At 51.5% G+C, this 14,949-nt stretch overlaps 1 protein-coding gene across 2 annotated transcripts; it reads right to left on the bottom strand.

Annotated features, from left to right (window-relative positions):
* Positions 1–1,108: 1,108 nt before the first annotated feature.
* Positions 1,109–13,758, bottom strand: CENPM (centromere protein M). Of its 2 annotated transcripts, none has more exons than XM_004437920.3 (6): positions 13,632–13,758; positions 13,012–13,091; positions 9,734–9,826; positions 7,530–7,609; positions 6,255–6,346; positions 1,109–1,896 (listed from the first exon to the last, which is right to left on the bottom strand). In XM_004437920.3, exons 1-6 carry the CDS (start codon positions 13,686–13,688, stop codon positions 1,756–1,758), a joined length of 543 nt encoding a protein of 180 aa, XP_004437977.1. In that variant the 5' UTR covers positions 13,689–13,758; the 3' UTR covers positions 1,109–1,755. The 2 variants fall into 2 exon arrangements, with proteins under 2 accessions (XP_004437977.1, XP_087304965.1); XM_087448839.1 differs by having other exon boundaries at positions 13,553–13,683.
* Positions 13,759–14,949: the final 1,191 nt, after the last annotated feature.

Here is a 14,949-nt window from a genome sequence, read left to right as displayed (position 1 = left end):
AGGTACCAGCATCCTGTCCTGAGGGACGGACCCCAACATATGGCAGTGGAGCTTTAGAGACGCCCTTCCCACGGCTGCTTTCTCAGCTACAAGGCCTGTGTCTCCTCTACTTGTGTGCACCCAGCTCAGGGCCTGCCCAGCAGAAATGCCCAAATCTTTGTTCATCCATTAGGCACATGAGAAAACAACCCAAGGGAAAAAGTAGAGGACTGGGTGGTTGGCTCTGCCGCTGGTTAGCTGTGCGACCGTGGACACACCTCTGATTACAAGTCTCAGTTTCATTAACTGTGAAATGGGGAAACATCAACCTCACAAGTCTGCTGGGAGGGTGACAGGAGCGACTTTGTGAGAAGAGCTCTGTAAAGCGTGAAGTGCCTTGCAAACGTCAGGTGACATTTGGGACCTCAACCGGAATCCCTGCAGCTGAAGTTCTCGGCAGGGCCCAAGAGGCTACCTCAAAGACAGTCAGGTGTCTGCAAAACCTGACCACTATGGGTGGGGCGTGGTGCTAGGTTCTGGAAGGAACCCAGGGAAAGGAGAAAGGCAGGGCCCTACCCTCATGGTGCCTGCCACGAGATTCCGGTTGGCCCATCCTTCAGTGAGGAGCATGAGGTCCGGCTGCGATGCTGATGTCAGAGCAGAGAGGCCCTGCGGTGCTGGCACTGCCCCGGGCATCCAGTAGGGAGCGGCCAGAGGTCTGGGCATGGAGGGCAGGCCCAGCTCCAGCAGGTGGGGGTAGGGAGGGCACCATCATGCCCCAAGGGAGCCAGGACCGGCTCTCTGCCTGAGGTCTCTTCCACCAGCCCTCGTGTTCACTCTCCAAGCTCCCACATGCCCAGTAGGCCCCAGAGGAGTGGAGAAGCCCCAACCTGGCTGAGAGGATTTCTGGACTCCAATCCTGGCACTTCCACAAATTCTAATTAGACTCAAGGGAGGAGGAAAGCAACAGTCATTGCACAATCTCGCTGCCAACCCAGAAACCAGCCTCCGGCCGGCTCCTCATACTTACTTCTCACAGATTTATGAATTCACAAACAGTGTAATTCCTGGATTTGCGCCAGTTTTTGAACTTAGGTCTGCGTGATTTCAGATAACAGTTACTGCTCACTGAGAGCTCTGCCGGCACCATGCGAGGCCTGAATACAATTTATTAGGAAAGACACCAAGCATGCATTCAGGGATCGGGGTAACACAAGCTCAGGCACGTCACCTCTGTCACTTCATTCAGTCCTTGCTACGCAACAAGGAGAGGAGAACACTCTCCATTTTACACCTGGGGAGACTGAGCCTCTAAGAGGCAGCACAGCATCTGCGGGAAAGGCGAGGCCAGGACGTGGAGTCAGGCTGGGTGCACAGAGTCCAAGCCCCTCCCCCGACCCTGCTCGCAATTGTTCTGAGTCAGTTTCCTCATCTGCAAAATCAAAGTGGTGGGTGAGACCAGTGATTTTCAAACTTTTTTTAGCTATGGACTCTTTGTTCAAATGAAGTCTTAAGTGGAGATGCAGTACGTCAGATGGATCAAGACACAGGGCTCTGCTGGAGCGAGCGTGGAGTGGGTGGGGTGCTGGAGTCCCACCAGCTGGACCCCCTCCTTCCCCAGCACGCCCTGCTGGAGGGCAGAGGAGTTTGGGCCCCGCGGGGAACTGACCGCTGACCCAGAGCCTCTCAAGCCGTGACCCGGTCCGCAGCAATAGTGCATGTTTACTGAGCCAGGCACCAAGGTGTGGGGAGGGGCAGCCTGGGGGCCGGTGGCCCTCACAGGTCCTCCAGGGAGGGGTTCTCAGAGCTCCTCAGCAGGGACAGCAGGTTCAGGGCCGAGACGCCAGGCACGTGGCCAGCGCAGATCTGCAGCATACGTACCAGGCGCTGCGCCATGGTGGCTCGGAAGCCTTCCACCTGCAAAGGAAGAGTAGAGAACAGTGGTGAGGCAGAGCCAAGGCGGCCAGCCCTGCTCCCCTGACACAGAGCAGGTGCATGGGCTGCCAGAGGGGAGCTGGGGGCCAAGACGTGGGGACAGCTCAGAACACCACTGTTCATCATAGCCATGCCCTTGTCCATGGCACACCGCACCAAGCAGCTTCCAACCACCTCTGCTCACCAAATCCTTCCAACACCCTCTGGGGACACCGAAACAAAGGCTTATAGCAAGCAGGGCTGGCAAGGTCAGGTAAACTGCCTAGAGTCACACAGTGACAGCAGAGCTGGGATCTGAACTAGGGCTAGTCGTAACCAATGCCTGGGAGGCACAGGCCCCAAGAGCTCCCTTAGCTGGGATCTGGGATGGAAAAGAGGGGTGGACAGAGAGCGACCCTCTTCGGGTATAGGAGGGTGCCATCGACAAAGAGTGCCTTTATCAGGGCTTTTGAAGGGCTGGCGGGCCCAGAGGAGCTGTGGGGTTAGATAGGGGCAACAAGACTGTTCCAGGGCTTGGCACCAGCCAAGGGGTGGCCTCAGAAGCATCTCCTCTTTCCCCTGTTCCCTCTCTAATGGGGAAGGGGGCATCACCACCCACCCAGTCGTCGGAACCCGAGACCGGGCATCCTCAAGTCCTCCTGATTCTACTACACCATTTGTCACTCATAACCTCCGTGGTTCTAAGTCCGCAGGTAACGTCTCAGTCCCCATCGCACGGCCTCATTCTCACCGAGATTCTCCTCTAGGCAGCATCTGACGCAGCTGCTCCCTCCCTCCTTGAAATGCTTTTCCTACCTGGCTCCCAGGACCCCCACTCCCCAGCTTTTCCTGCCACCTCACAGGCTGCTCCCTCCTCTTTGTCCAACTTCTAAATGCTGGGCCCCAGGGCTTGGCCTGTGCATCTCTCCTCCCCACACTCAGTCCTCAGGCGACCTCAACCAGTTCCATGGCTTTAAAACGATCCAATTGCCGAGGATGCCCAAATTACATCTCCAGACCTTTCCTCTGAATGTCAGACACGCGGATGCAGCTGCCTAGTCAATTTCCGCGCAGGCGTCTGACAGACACTTAATCGTAGCACATCCAAAATGGAGTTCCTGGGAGCCCCCTAAACCTGCTCCCCCTGCAGTCATCCCATCTCTGCCAAGGGCAACTCCCTCCTTCCAGCTGCTCAGGCTGAAAACTCCAGAGCCGTCCTTGCCTCTTCCTTCTCTCCTGTCTCACCTCCAGGCCATCAGCGCATTCTGTTGGCTCCACCCTGGAAACACCCAGTAGTGTAAACCACCCCATCCCCTCTTCCCCCGGACACGAGTCCGGGCCACTCTTAACTCTTCCAGAAATAGTCCCCGGCCCTGTCTCCTTATTTCTGCCCCTGCCTCCTTCAGTCTACTCTCATCCCAACACTGGAGGGACCCACTTAAACCCGAGTCAGGCGCATCCCTCCCCCCACCCACATCCTCTGGCAGCTCGGGTTTTACTCCAAGTAAAAGCCACTGCTTTCACTGTGACCCACAAGGCCCTCCTGCCCTGGCCCCCGTCACTCTGCCCATCTCCACTGCTCCGTCCTTTGCTCTGCTGTAGCCACCCAGGCCCCTGTGGGACCTTGAACTCACCAGGCAAGTTCCAAACTCAGGGCCTTTGCACTGCTCTTGCCAAGTATGCCTTCTATCAGGAGTCTCCATGCTTGCCTTCTTACCTCCTTCAAGTCTTTACCTAAGCGTCACTTTTTTAGTGAGCACCTCCCCGCCCCCGACACCCTATCTAAATCTCACTGCTTACCACCACCTGACAGGTCACATCCCCATTCTCTCGTACGTTCCGCATTCTACTTCTTTACTTTGTTTCTTCCACTAGAATAGAGCTGGTGTTTATTTTTTTTTTTTTACTGTTTTGTTTTATGCTGCATCCCTAGAGCCTAGAACGATGCTTGGCCCACTGTAGGGATATAAGAAGTATTAGTTGAGTAAATTCTCTTACTCTAAGTTTTGTGGCCTTTGCTCTAAAATATACCCCCAAGCTGCTGCTGCTCGGGCCCAGGCTCCACGGCCTGCCTCCCACAGCAGCCTCGTCCCGGGCTTCCTGCCTCTGGCCAGCCTCCTCCATCCACATATCACACTCCAGAGACGTGGCCCCAAAACCTGTCCGACCACATCACGACTGCCCCATCACCTACAGGAGGGAATGACTTACATCCACTGCCAGGCTTCCAGAGCCCTGCAGATCCTTCTGCTGCTACATGTATTACACGTCAGACTATCTCGCTAGATTCCGAGAGGGCAGGGTTAGTGACTCACTCATCTGTGTTCTCCAGGACCAGCATAGGGTCCTATCGGCAGATCTAGCAAAGAATTTCACTGGGCGATTCCCACACCTCCCTGGGCATGTTTCCTCATCTGTAAAACAGGGTCAATAATTCCTGCCACGCAAAGGCCTCAAAATGCGGCAAAGCTCAAACTGGATTATGCAGAGGAGTGTGCCCTGAAAAGGACAAGATGGATCTGAGGAATGACACTGTCCAAACACTGGGTGCTGCACCCTGGGAATGCCAGGTCTGTGTTCTCAGCAGGACTGCCGCTGGCATAAATAAACCACTGCCGCAGGCCTTTTTCTTGAGAGTTCTCAGGCTCCAGGAAGACCCAGGACCTGGTATGGCCTGCCACCTCCTGGCCACATACAGAACTGCACCACCCATCTCAAGGTTAGCGGGCACCACGGCCAGCGAGGGCCATCCATGCGCACCTGAGCTGTGGAGCAAAGATTATGATTTCCCTTTAGAGATAAGAAGACTAGGGCTGTGCAGGGAGCAGGAAGGAACCTGTTTAACGCCACACAGTCAGCAGGCTACGATGGGCGTACCAACCTGCCGGCTCTCCCGCTTGCTCACTAGCTGCGTGACTGCAAGCAAGTCACCTCTTCTCTGAGCCTCGGTTTTCTCAGGATTGTTGTGAGGAAAGCCTGGCAGAGGCCTGGCAGGGGCAGGCACCTCAGGCATGCCTCAGGCCTCAGCGTCCCACCTGAGATCCGAGCGTTGGTCTAGTCAGGGGCTCTTAAAATAGTCACCAAATATGAAACAACTTTGTGATAGAGCAGTACGGGCCTCTTTATGGACGCATGAATAAGGAGATGTAGGGCCAGTCTAGTGACCACTGCAACAATGGAGTGATGAGATAGCCCCAACCATCATGTAACATGGCAACACCTGCCCCTTCTATCGGTAACAGTCACAGATTTGGCTAACACTACTGACATCTCTTGCCTACATTCATAATCTAAATCTTACCTAGAGATTAGTGAAAAAAAGAAGTAATTTTTTTTCTCATTCAAGTTCACAGATTCCTTGAATTCTACCCTCAGACCAGAGGGGTCCACAGACCCCACAACAAGAACCTCTGGTCTAGATGGTGGTGAGGGACTGTGTGCTGACTCAGTGCTCTCTGCTTTATGTCACTTTGCCTTTGGGAACAGGTACAAGACCGAGAACAGAGCAGAAATACAAATCTTCAAAACGAACCTCAAAACCAATAAACAGACCCCCAAACCAACTGAGCAGGCCTGGTGCACGGGTGGGGCAGTCCAGGCCATGGGAGCCCTCAGCAGACCTCCCAGAGGGAGCAGCAGCAACTCCTGCTGAGGACCCTTTAGCAAAAAGTCGTCAGGATTCATCCAGCAGAAAGAGAGGCTGAAGAGTAAAACTTATCAGCAAAACAGAAATCTGCTTTGCTATCCTCATACTTAGGGTTCACCTCATGAGAAACACAAATAGAAGTGAGTCAGGGCAGAACCAACACAGTATGTGTCCATCCAACCATCTACCCACACACCCACCATACCTGCTGCCTCAGGGACGCCTGGCCCCGGGCTGGGACTGGACAAGGTCTACAATCCAGGGAGGTAAGGGGGACGTCGGGCATTCTGACTGCCGGGGGACATGAGGATACACCAGTTAATGAGACAGACAAGAAGCCGGGGCCTCACAGCACTTACAGCCAGCGGGAGAGTGAGATATTAACATGGACCCACAAAGACATACACAGACTCAGTTACGAGCAGAGAGAAAACAAAGCAAAGGTAAGGCCATAAGTAACAGCGCCTGGCACATAAGAGGCAGAAGATGAAAGCACAGTATCACCCCACTTTACATCTGTGTCCCCCAAGGCTTAGGGGGACCCACCCAAGGTCACAGCCAATGAACGGAAAAGCCAGGATTCAAACCAGGATCTTGTGTCTCCACCTCAGGTCCCCCTCCCCTGGGGACACGACGACCCTCCAAGAAGCATTCCTGTCACACCCACTGTGTGCTGACTGTCCTTTCCCTGCACCCGCATGATCAGTGTCCTCACCTCCAGGTCACAGAAGAGCAGGGGGCTTCGGTAGGTGTGGGCCAGCTTCGCCACGGTGTTCCGGTGAACACTGCAGTGGCTCTCCCGTCCGGCTGCAAAGAAGCGGGAGTGCGACGGGCTGAAATTCAAGAGGCCCTGGGCAAAGTAATCCACTTCCCCTCTTGGGGCCTCCGTCTCTTACTAGTCAGTGGGTGACAGTCCTGTTCACTTTCTTCTCAGGGCAGTCAAGATCATCAGATTAGAAAATAAGGCTGAAAGGGCTTTGAGAGAGTGCTCTATGAAAACACGAGTGTCCTCATCTATAAAATGAGCAGCGTAACAAACCCTACCCCTGAGCTACTTAGAGATTCAGTGAATGAATATATAGAAATGACCTGTAATTCATTTATTCACTAAGACTTATAGAGTATAGTCTGTGGCAGGCCCTCCCCCAAGGAGCTCCCAGTTCAGCTGAGGGGCAGACAGGTCACACACACCACAGGTGTAGGTGGACAGGTAGGGTTCTCTGACAGAGGTATGCGTGGGATAAATACCCTGAGGGCCCAGACTGTAGGGTTGGTTGGGGGGCATCCCTCAGAAGGCAGAAAATAGGGGTTTGTTAGATAAAAAAGAGGAAAAGAGAATTTGCAAGAAGCCATATGGTATAATCATGAAGGGCACAGGCTGTGGACTATGACTCCCTAGGTATGGACATTAGCTCTCCCACTTTTTAGCTGTGGGGCCTCGGGCAAGTGACTTAACCTCAGGACTATAATTTCCTCAGCTACAAAACGGAGATAATAATACCCACCTCAAAGGGTTGTTTGTTGTGAAGATTAGGTGATACGGAAACAGCACTTAGGACAGTGTCTGGCATACACTGAGTGCTCCCTAAGGGTGAGCTACTATGATTGCCACTGTGAAGATCACCAAGTCTCAGGAACAGCAGGGCTTGTTAGAGAACTATAAGCTGCACCAGAGAATGGGAGAGTAATAGATGAGACTGGACAGCAAGGCAGAAGCCAAATTGCAAATGCTTGTGCCTTTACAGGAGTTTGGAATTTACTCTGAAGCCACAGGGAACCACTAGGCAATTCTAAGTAATTATCTCAGCAGAATTAACTCAGCAGAATGATCTGCTCAGATTTGCTTTTAGCAAGACTGACAACAGGTCATATTCCAAAGTCCATGTTCTTTCCATCAGCCAGGCTGCCTTAGCAAGGAGGCCACTACAACGCCCAGCCACACACTGCCTTTGGTGCGCGGTGGGAAGCGGCAGGTGGGGGATGCACTCACCGCCTGTGGCGAGGAAGCCCACCTTCCCCAGGAAGAAGGCAGCGTCCACATGGTGCAGGGACTCCTCCACGTTCCGGAGGCTAGGGTGGCCAGGCCAGGGCGAGAAAACAAACCAGAGGACAAACCTTACAACAGAGAAGGCAGAAGCCCTTGCTCCTCATTCCAGAGGCCAGAGAATGGAAACAGGAAACAGCCCTAGAGGAATATTTTGTCCTTTCCTTTTTTTTTTAACTACTTTTAATTACAAAGTGACTCAAGCCTGTAAAATAATCAAATAGTAAATATGGACGTGTAAGAAAAAAGTAAGTCCCCCTCTTCAGCACCACCCTTCGGTCTCAACTCCCCAGAGGTAACTGTTGCCAACAATGCTGGGTGTAATTCTAGAAATTTTTTTCATATGCAAATAGACAGTGATACATATAAGTATCGAGTTGGGTTTAGCTGGGTTTGATGTATCTGTTATATTCTTTGGAATGCCCACACAGCACCATAATCTGACTATTTTCCCAGTGATGCCACTGACGTGGTCTCCAATTTTTCCCCATGACAAAGAATGCTGCATGAATATTCTTTTACACATATCCTTCCACATCCAAGCAAGTGTTTCTGTTTCTATAGGACAGAGGCTAGAAGAATGGCTGGGTCACAGTATGTGTCTTGTTTTTTTTTTGGTGAGGAAGATTAGCCCTGAGCTAACATCTGTTGCCAATCCTCCTCTTTTCGCTGAAGAAGACTGGCCCTAAGCTAGCATCTGTGCCCATCTTCCTTTATTTTATGTGGGACACCTGCCACAGCACGGCTTGATGAGCAGGGCGTAGGTCCATGCCTGGGATCTGAACCCGCAAACCCCAGCCACCGAAGTGGAGCATGCAAACTTAACCACTACACCACTGGGCAGGCCCCAGTATGTGTCTTTTAGAAATGTGTACAGGTACTGTTAAATTGCTCTCCAATAAGGTTACAGTATTTACAGTCATATCAATTGTATGAAAACACTCTTTTCCTCTAAACAAGGGCACTTTGACCTTTCAGGCCAAAGCTTTCATTCACTGGTGTCCAGGGAGTGATGAAGGAATCTGTTGTTTCCTGGCCAAAAAGTCATCTGGGTCAGGGGGCCCAAACCAAGGTATCAGCATGAATGAACAAGGCCTGAGGCCAGTAGCAACAATGGCCTGCTCCTTAGTGTCCCTTTTGGTGAACAGAGAGGTCTTACCCAAAGAGCAACAGACTTGCTGAGCCAGGACCCTCAGCAGTCATGGCAGATCTCAGATCTCAGCCCTTTCTCAGCCCCCCAGGGGCCTAAGTCACTGTTAACTAGTTCCAAGGGGTCAGGTAGCAAGTCTGGATGGAACCCTGATGCTATGGGTATTTGGTGTCTCTATGTCCCTGGTTCCCAGGTGTTTCCACCACAGCCATCCCTCATCCCCCAGAACATGACCAGGTGATTGCCTTGGTTCTTGTGCTGGACCCTGTGCCCTGCCCTCAGTCAGCCATCCCCCAGGAGGGAGAGGGTAGACCTTCCCTCTGTACTCCCTAGGCTGGCTGCAGTCCTGTCCCCAGGGTTCCCAGCATCAAATGGAGGCCAGGCCAGCCACAAGCATCACCACCACTCACGCTGCCACTGCCACGGCCCCATACTAGACAGGCTCCTGACCTTGCACAGGCCCTAACATCCCCCAAACACACTGCGCTCCTCTACCCTTTACATTAACCCTTCACCTGGAACATTCCGCTCACTCCCATCTTTACCTGGCTAACTAAACCTGGTCACCTACACCAGAAAGTGTACCCTGACCACAGTCCTGAAAGTCAGAGGTCTTGTTTAGGCTCTCACAGCCCAACACTTCCTTCCTTTACAGCACACATCCCACGTACTGGAACTGTTCACAAGTCTAGCCCCCGCCCAACGGGCCAGGAGCACCTTGAAGACAGGGGTCTGGTTCATTCATCTCTGTGCCTGCTATCAGTGATAAAGTTGGCCTCAGAGAGCATCAGCTAAATGACTGGTGACACTGCTGGGATTTGTCAGTGTCTTTTAAACATTGAGTACTGGCCACTGGCTCCCTCCTTCTCATCCCCTAAGTTAACCCCAGGCAGCCTCTCCCTGTTTCCTCTCCTTCTCATCACAAGTGAGGTCACCATCCCAGCACACCCCTAAGCCAGCTCCTCTTGAGCCCTGACAATCCCCAGCCCCTGGCTCTCACCTGTATTTGCTGTGAAGGTTGACCACGAACACAATCAGGTCAATTCGGGGCCGAGTCACATTGGAGGGGAGAGGGAGGGACTTTGCCAAGTGGCTGAAAAACAAGAAATTGCAGGACTAGATATCCGTACCCATATCACAGTGACCTTTCATAGGCTGCCCTTTCTAGGGGAAGAGGCTGTCAAGGGCTCTTCACCTATTCACCTGATGCCCTTGTGGGCAAGGCTCCTAGGTCAGCACAGGGGCAAGGCAGAGCTAGTCCTGTCCACATCACTCCTGTCTGACGCCCTCTGCCAGGAAAGAGCTCTGGTTAGTAAGTGCCTTGGCAAGTGGGAGTTTTGGATATAAGATGGCATGGGGCTATGTGCTGGGAGGGAGACCAGGCTCAGAAGATGGGGTGTTGGACTGTAACATTTAGGGGTTAAGACTGAAACTCTCTGGAGTGTGACAAAGTGAGCTCAAGTTCCAGTTCAGTGCCAGTTACCAGCTATGTGACCTTGGGCAAGTCACCCTCATCATCCTCGTCTGGACTTGGTCTCTGGTTGTCAAATACCCACCTGAAGGTTTTTCTTGAACCCTCTACTTCTGCCCATTTCCTCTTATTCCTATCACCCATCTCCTCTTACCCCCCAGCTTATAATTCAAGAAATACCAAAAAGTACAAAAAATACAAAAGCTAAACACACACACACACACACTCCTAAAAGTCCAGTTACCTAGAAATTACTATTAACATTAGAACATTTTTCTAAACATCTCTTCATGTACATAATGTATACACATTCAGATACTTGGATATAATCTAAAACAGAATAGTATTAATTTAATTTTATTTGAATTTAATGGATACAAAATAACTAAAGTAGAACTGGAAAAAAATAGATAAAACAATGAGTAAGTTAGTATCATTTTTAAGTTAACATCATTTTAATATGTTTCAATTTTATCTATATTGGATTGAGTCTCTAGTATGAAAAGTGAGAAAGTTAACAATCCTATAATTTAGGGCACAACTTACCATTTGGACATGACTTACAAATGTATGTTTACATTATTATCATATATATTTATATTTTGCTCTAACTATAACTTTGGATCCAGGCTGATGAAGCTGCCTCTCTGGAACACTGCTGATTGCCATGGGAGAGGCAAAGCGTGCTGAAAAGGGTCTCTCACTGGCAATTAAATGCTTCAGCAATAAAGAGACAATCAATTTTGCTCACAACTCATTGGTCAGAAATAGTCACATGGCTCTACACACCCACAAAAGGTCAAATGCTCCAAATGTGGAGAGCTGGAAAAATTTGGCAACAGAATGAACAGATGACCATATGGGTGATTTGCTTTTCTTGCCTAAAAGACTGAAGAATTATTTATCCTTGAAGTTCAATAACTTAACTAGGATATAATGTGACATAAAGTGTTCTGTACCCATTTTCCTTCTTAATGGACAAATTCAACTCTTCATTCATTTCAGGGAAGTTTTCTTCTATTACATCTTTGAACACTTTTACTGTGATTTTCTCAACTCTTTCTTTTCTGTAAATAATTAAGTCTTCAACCACATCTACTCTGATCCTTGCTGTTTCTATGCATCTATTAGATAGATCTCATATGGTATTATTTTGGGCCCTTTTTGCCCTTAGCTCTGTAATCTCCTTTTCCCTCTCATTCTGTTGTTTTATCATTTGGTCTTTGAATGCTTCTTTTAAAAATTCATGTTCTGGGCCAGCCCGGTGGCACAAGGGGTTAAGTGCACACGTTCTGCTGCGGCGGCCCGGGGTTCGCTGGTTCGGATTCCGTTAGTGCACCGACGCACCGCTTGTTGAGCCACGCTGTGGCGGCGTCCCATGTGAAGTGGAGGAAGATGGGCACGGGTGGTAGCCCAGGGCCAGTCTTCCTCAGAAAAGAGAGGAGGATTGGCAGATGTTAGCTCAGGCCTGATCTTCCTCACACACGCACACAAAAATTCATGTTCTTATCAAATTTCTCAATGGCACAAAACACTGAACAGGAGCTTTCTTCTCCTTTTTCTGTATCTTCTTCCAGAGCGGGTACTTTATCAGATTTTTGCATGTCTTGTGACTAGCCCTTTTCTGACAACAGTTTCCATGACACTTCTTTCCATCTTGTTTATGCTCAATGCAGGCACTTTTGTCCACATTTTCCATTTACTCTGATGCTAATTAAACGAATTTTTTTTTTATCCTTTCCTCTTTTTTTTTTTTTTTTTAATTTTTTTTTTTTTTGTGAGGAGATCAGCCCTGTGCTAACATCCGCCAATCCTCCTCTTTTTTTGCTGAGGAAGACTGGCCCTGGGCTAACATCTGTGCCCATCTTCCTCCACTTTATATGGGACGCCGCCACAGCATGGCTTGCCAAGCAGTGCGTCAGTGCGCGCCCGGGATCCGAACCAGCGAACCCCGGGCCGCCGCAGCGGAGCGCGCGCACTCAACCGCTTGCGCCACCGGGCCGGCCCCATATCCTTTCCCATTTCTGAGCTAAGGTTTGAGATTGTTGGTTATTGTGTCTGATCTGTAGCATAAGAGCCTGGCAAGACAGGTGGAGCACAGATGCATGTATGAACAATCTGTGTTTAGAGGGAAAAGGTTATGCTCATCAGAGATTCTATAAAGTGCTGTAACAGGGCTTATTCTACCTAGTAAAGGGCATTTCCAACTCACATGGGGGAAATACCCTCTAGATTTGGATCTTTCTCCTTCAACATGGACCCCTGGAGCTTATCTTTCCAACAGGGAGAATGACACCCACCTATATTCAGTGACTTGACTCCTGCCAGCAGCTGTTTCTACTCCCCATCAGTCAGAAAGAGGAAAACTAAATATACTTATTTGGTCACCTGTTCTCCAAATATGGGGTGTATCTGAACATCAACTCTGTGCCAGGGTATGCTCAAGGCACTGGGGACTCACCCGAGAACAAAAGTCAAGGTTCTTGCCCTCAGGGGCTGACCCTGGGGTCCGCGGGGATGGCAGACTGGAAACAAGTAAACAACAGGTGAACAAGGAAATTTCTTATGGTGACAAGTGCTAGAGGAAGACAGAACAAGTGTGTGACACAGGGAGATGGAGGATGCCTAGGACGAGGTGCTGACATGTGAAGACAACGTGAAGGAGCCAGCTACCAGACGCCTGCAGGGTCAGAGAGGACCGATCACGCTAGGATGGAGACTCCGAGGGGCTGGCCTCTGGGGCGGCTCCTCCCCTCTCCTTCATGCCCACAGCCGAGAGATCGGACATCCCAGCCTCAGCTACTTACACCTTCAGGTCGGAGGCGCAGTCCTCCTTGAGCATCGCATCCGCCAGCTGCTGCAGAAGAGCATCCTCCGTGCCCACCAGCTGCCCAGAGAGAGAAGGCGGCCGACTGATACCTGGGCACAGCAGTCCCGCTGGAGGCCTGGGGACCAGGCACCGACCGAGGGCGGCCGCGACTCCCAGGACTCTGGCTCCGGCTGCCGCCAGGCACGGGTTGAGGGCCCGAGGTCTGCACCTGCTCGGGTTCTCTCCGCACAGAACTTACTACCTCCCCAGACCCTCCCTCGGACAGCCTGGGCTCTCCCGGATGTCCGACCCTGCGACACGCGAGCACCAAGTCCCAGCCCTGCGCCGAACTCAGCCACCCCCTCTCCGCCCGTCCGCGGTCTCCCCGCCCAGCCGCCCACCAATCAGAAACTGGGAGAGAGCCCGTCGCGCATCTATTGGTGGGGGCGTCCTTCAGCCTCAGAGGGCGGCTACTCCGATTGGCTCCGCGCGTGGCTCTCCCGCCCACCACACCCCGTCCGAATTGCCCGCGCCAGTACCTCAGAGAAAGAACACAGCGCGAGTGAGGCGCAGCCAAGGAAGAAGAGCGGGCGGGGGAAGCGGGGTACTGACGCTCACCAAGATGGTGGCCGTGTTCAGGCCAGGCAGCTTGTCCAGCGGCCGCAACACCGACATCCCAGCCGCAGGCCCAACCGCAGCTCTTGTGCCGCGCGCCCTGCTTTCAAACCGCTCTGAGGCCCGCCTCTAGTGCGCGACCGAGGGGCACGTGACCCTCTTTAGGCGGGGCTTTGTGGGGGGGGTGGGGCCCTCTTAAAGGAACCGCTACCTCATTTTCTGACGGGGAATTCCAGCGCTGGCCCCAGGCACTTAAGGTGCTGCCCATGGGACAGGCCTTTTATTTCAGGTCTCGGAGAAAGAAGATATTTAGTGATTCATGTGTTCATTTTCGTTCATTCATGTTCATTCACCATACTCTATTTTTTTAATAATTTTATTTATTTATTTATTTTTCCCCACAAAGCCCCAGTAGATAGTTGTATGTCATAGCTGCACATCCTTCTAGTTGCTGTATGTGGGATGCAGCCTCAGCATGGTCGGAGAAGCGGTGCATCGGTGAGCGCCCGGGATCCGAACCCCGGCTCGGCAGGAACGGAGCCTGCGCACTTAACAGCTAAGCCATGGGGCCGCCCCAAGTTATTCACCATACTCTTGATTCCTTCCAAACCTGCCCTTCCCACATCTTCTCAGTCTCAGTTGACTCCATCCTTGCAGCTGCTCAGAACAAAATGTTGGGGTTGTTCTTGGCTCCTTTTCTTCACACCTCGCATCCAATCCGAAAGCAAGTCTGTGGATTTTATTCTTAAGATGCATCCAGAAGCTGACCACTTCTCACCACCTCCACTCCACTACCAGGACAAGCCACTGTCATCTCTCACCGGGACTATTCTAACAGCCTTCTCACTGGCTCCCTGCTTCCACCTGGTCCCCAGGGCTACCTCAACTTACCACACAGAAATAATAGTCATCCTTTTAAAACAGAAATCAGAGCAGGCCACTTCTCTGATCAAAACCCACCAGAGTTCCCATCTCACTCAGAGTATGTTACAAACGCCTTCCATGGGCTTTGAGGCTCTGCGTGTTCTGGCCCCTGACAATCTCCCTGGCCTCATCTTCTGCTCTTCTCCCTCCAACACCCCTCTAGCCACATGGGCTTCTAGGCTGTTCTTCAAATATTCCAAGTATCCTCCGGCCTCAGGACCTTTGCCCCTGCAGTTCCCTCTGGCTGAAATGCTCTTCTCCCACGTAGTCACATGGCTTGGTTCCTCACTGTATTCATGTTTCTGCCCCAATGTCATCTTCTCAGAGGGGCCTTTCTTAATGACCCTGTCTAAAATAGCAAGCCCTCTGTTATATACTATCTCCCCTTTTCTGCTCT

The sequence above is a fragment of the Ceratotherium simum genome, chromosome 25, assembly GCF_057802395.1.
Source record: "Ceratotherium simum simum isolate JZ-2026a chromosome 25, ASM5780239v1, whole genome shotgun sequence".
NCBI classification, from domain to species: Eukaryota; Metazoa; Chordata; class Mammalia; order Perissodactyla; family Rhinocerotidae; genus Ceratotherium; species Ceratotherium simum.
Note: the sequence above shows the minus strand (reverse complement) of the source record. Positions and strands in the feature narration are given on the sequence as shown.

Coding starts and splice junctions, on each gene's coding strand:
- CENPM (XM_004437920.3), bottom strand. CDS start 13,688: ATGTCGGTGTTGCGGCCGCTGGACAAGCTGCCTGGCCTGAACACGGCC. Junction 13,092..13,631: donor TGAACACGGCCACCATCTTG/GTGAGCGTCAGT, acceptor CTCTCTGGGCAG/CTGGTGGGCACGGAGGATGC. Junction 7,610..9,733: donor AACCTTCACAGCAAATACAG/GTGAGAGCCAGG, acceptor TGGCCACCCTAG/CCTCCGGAACGTGGAGGAGT.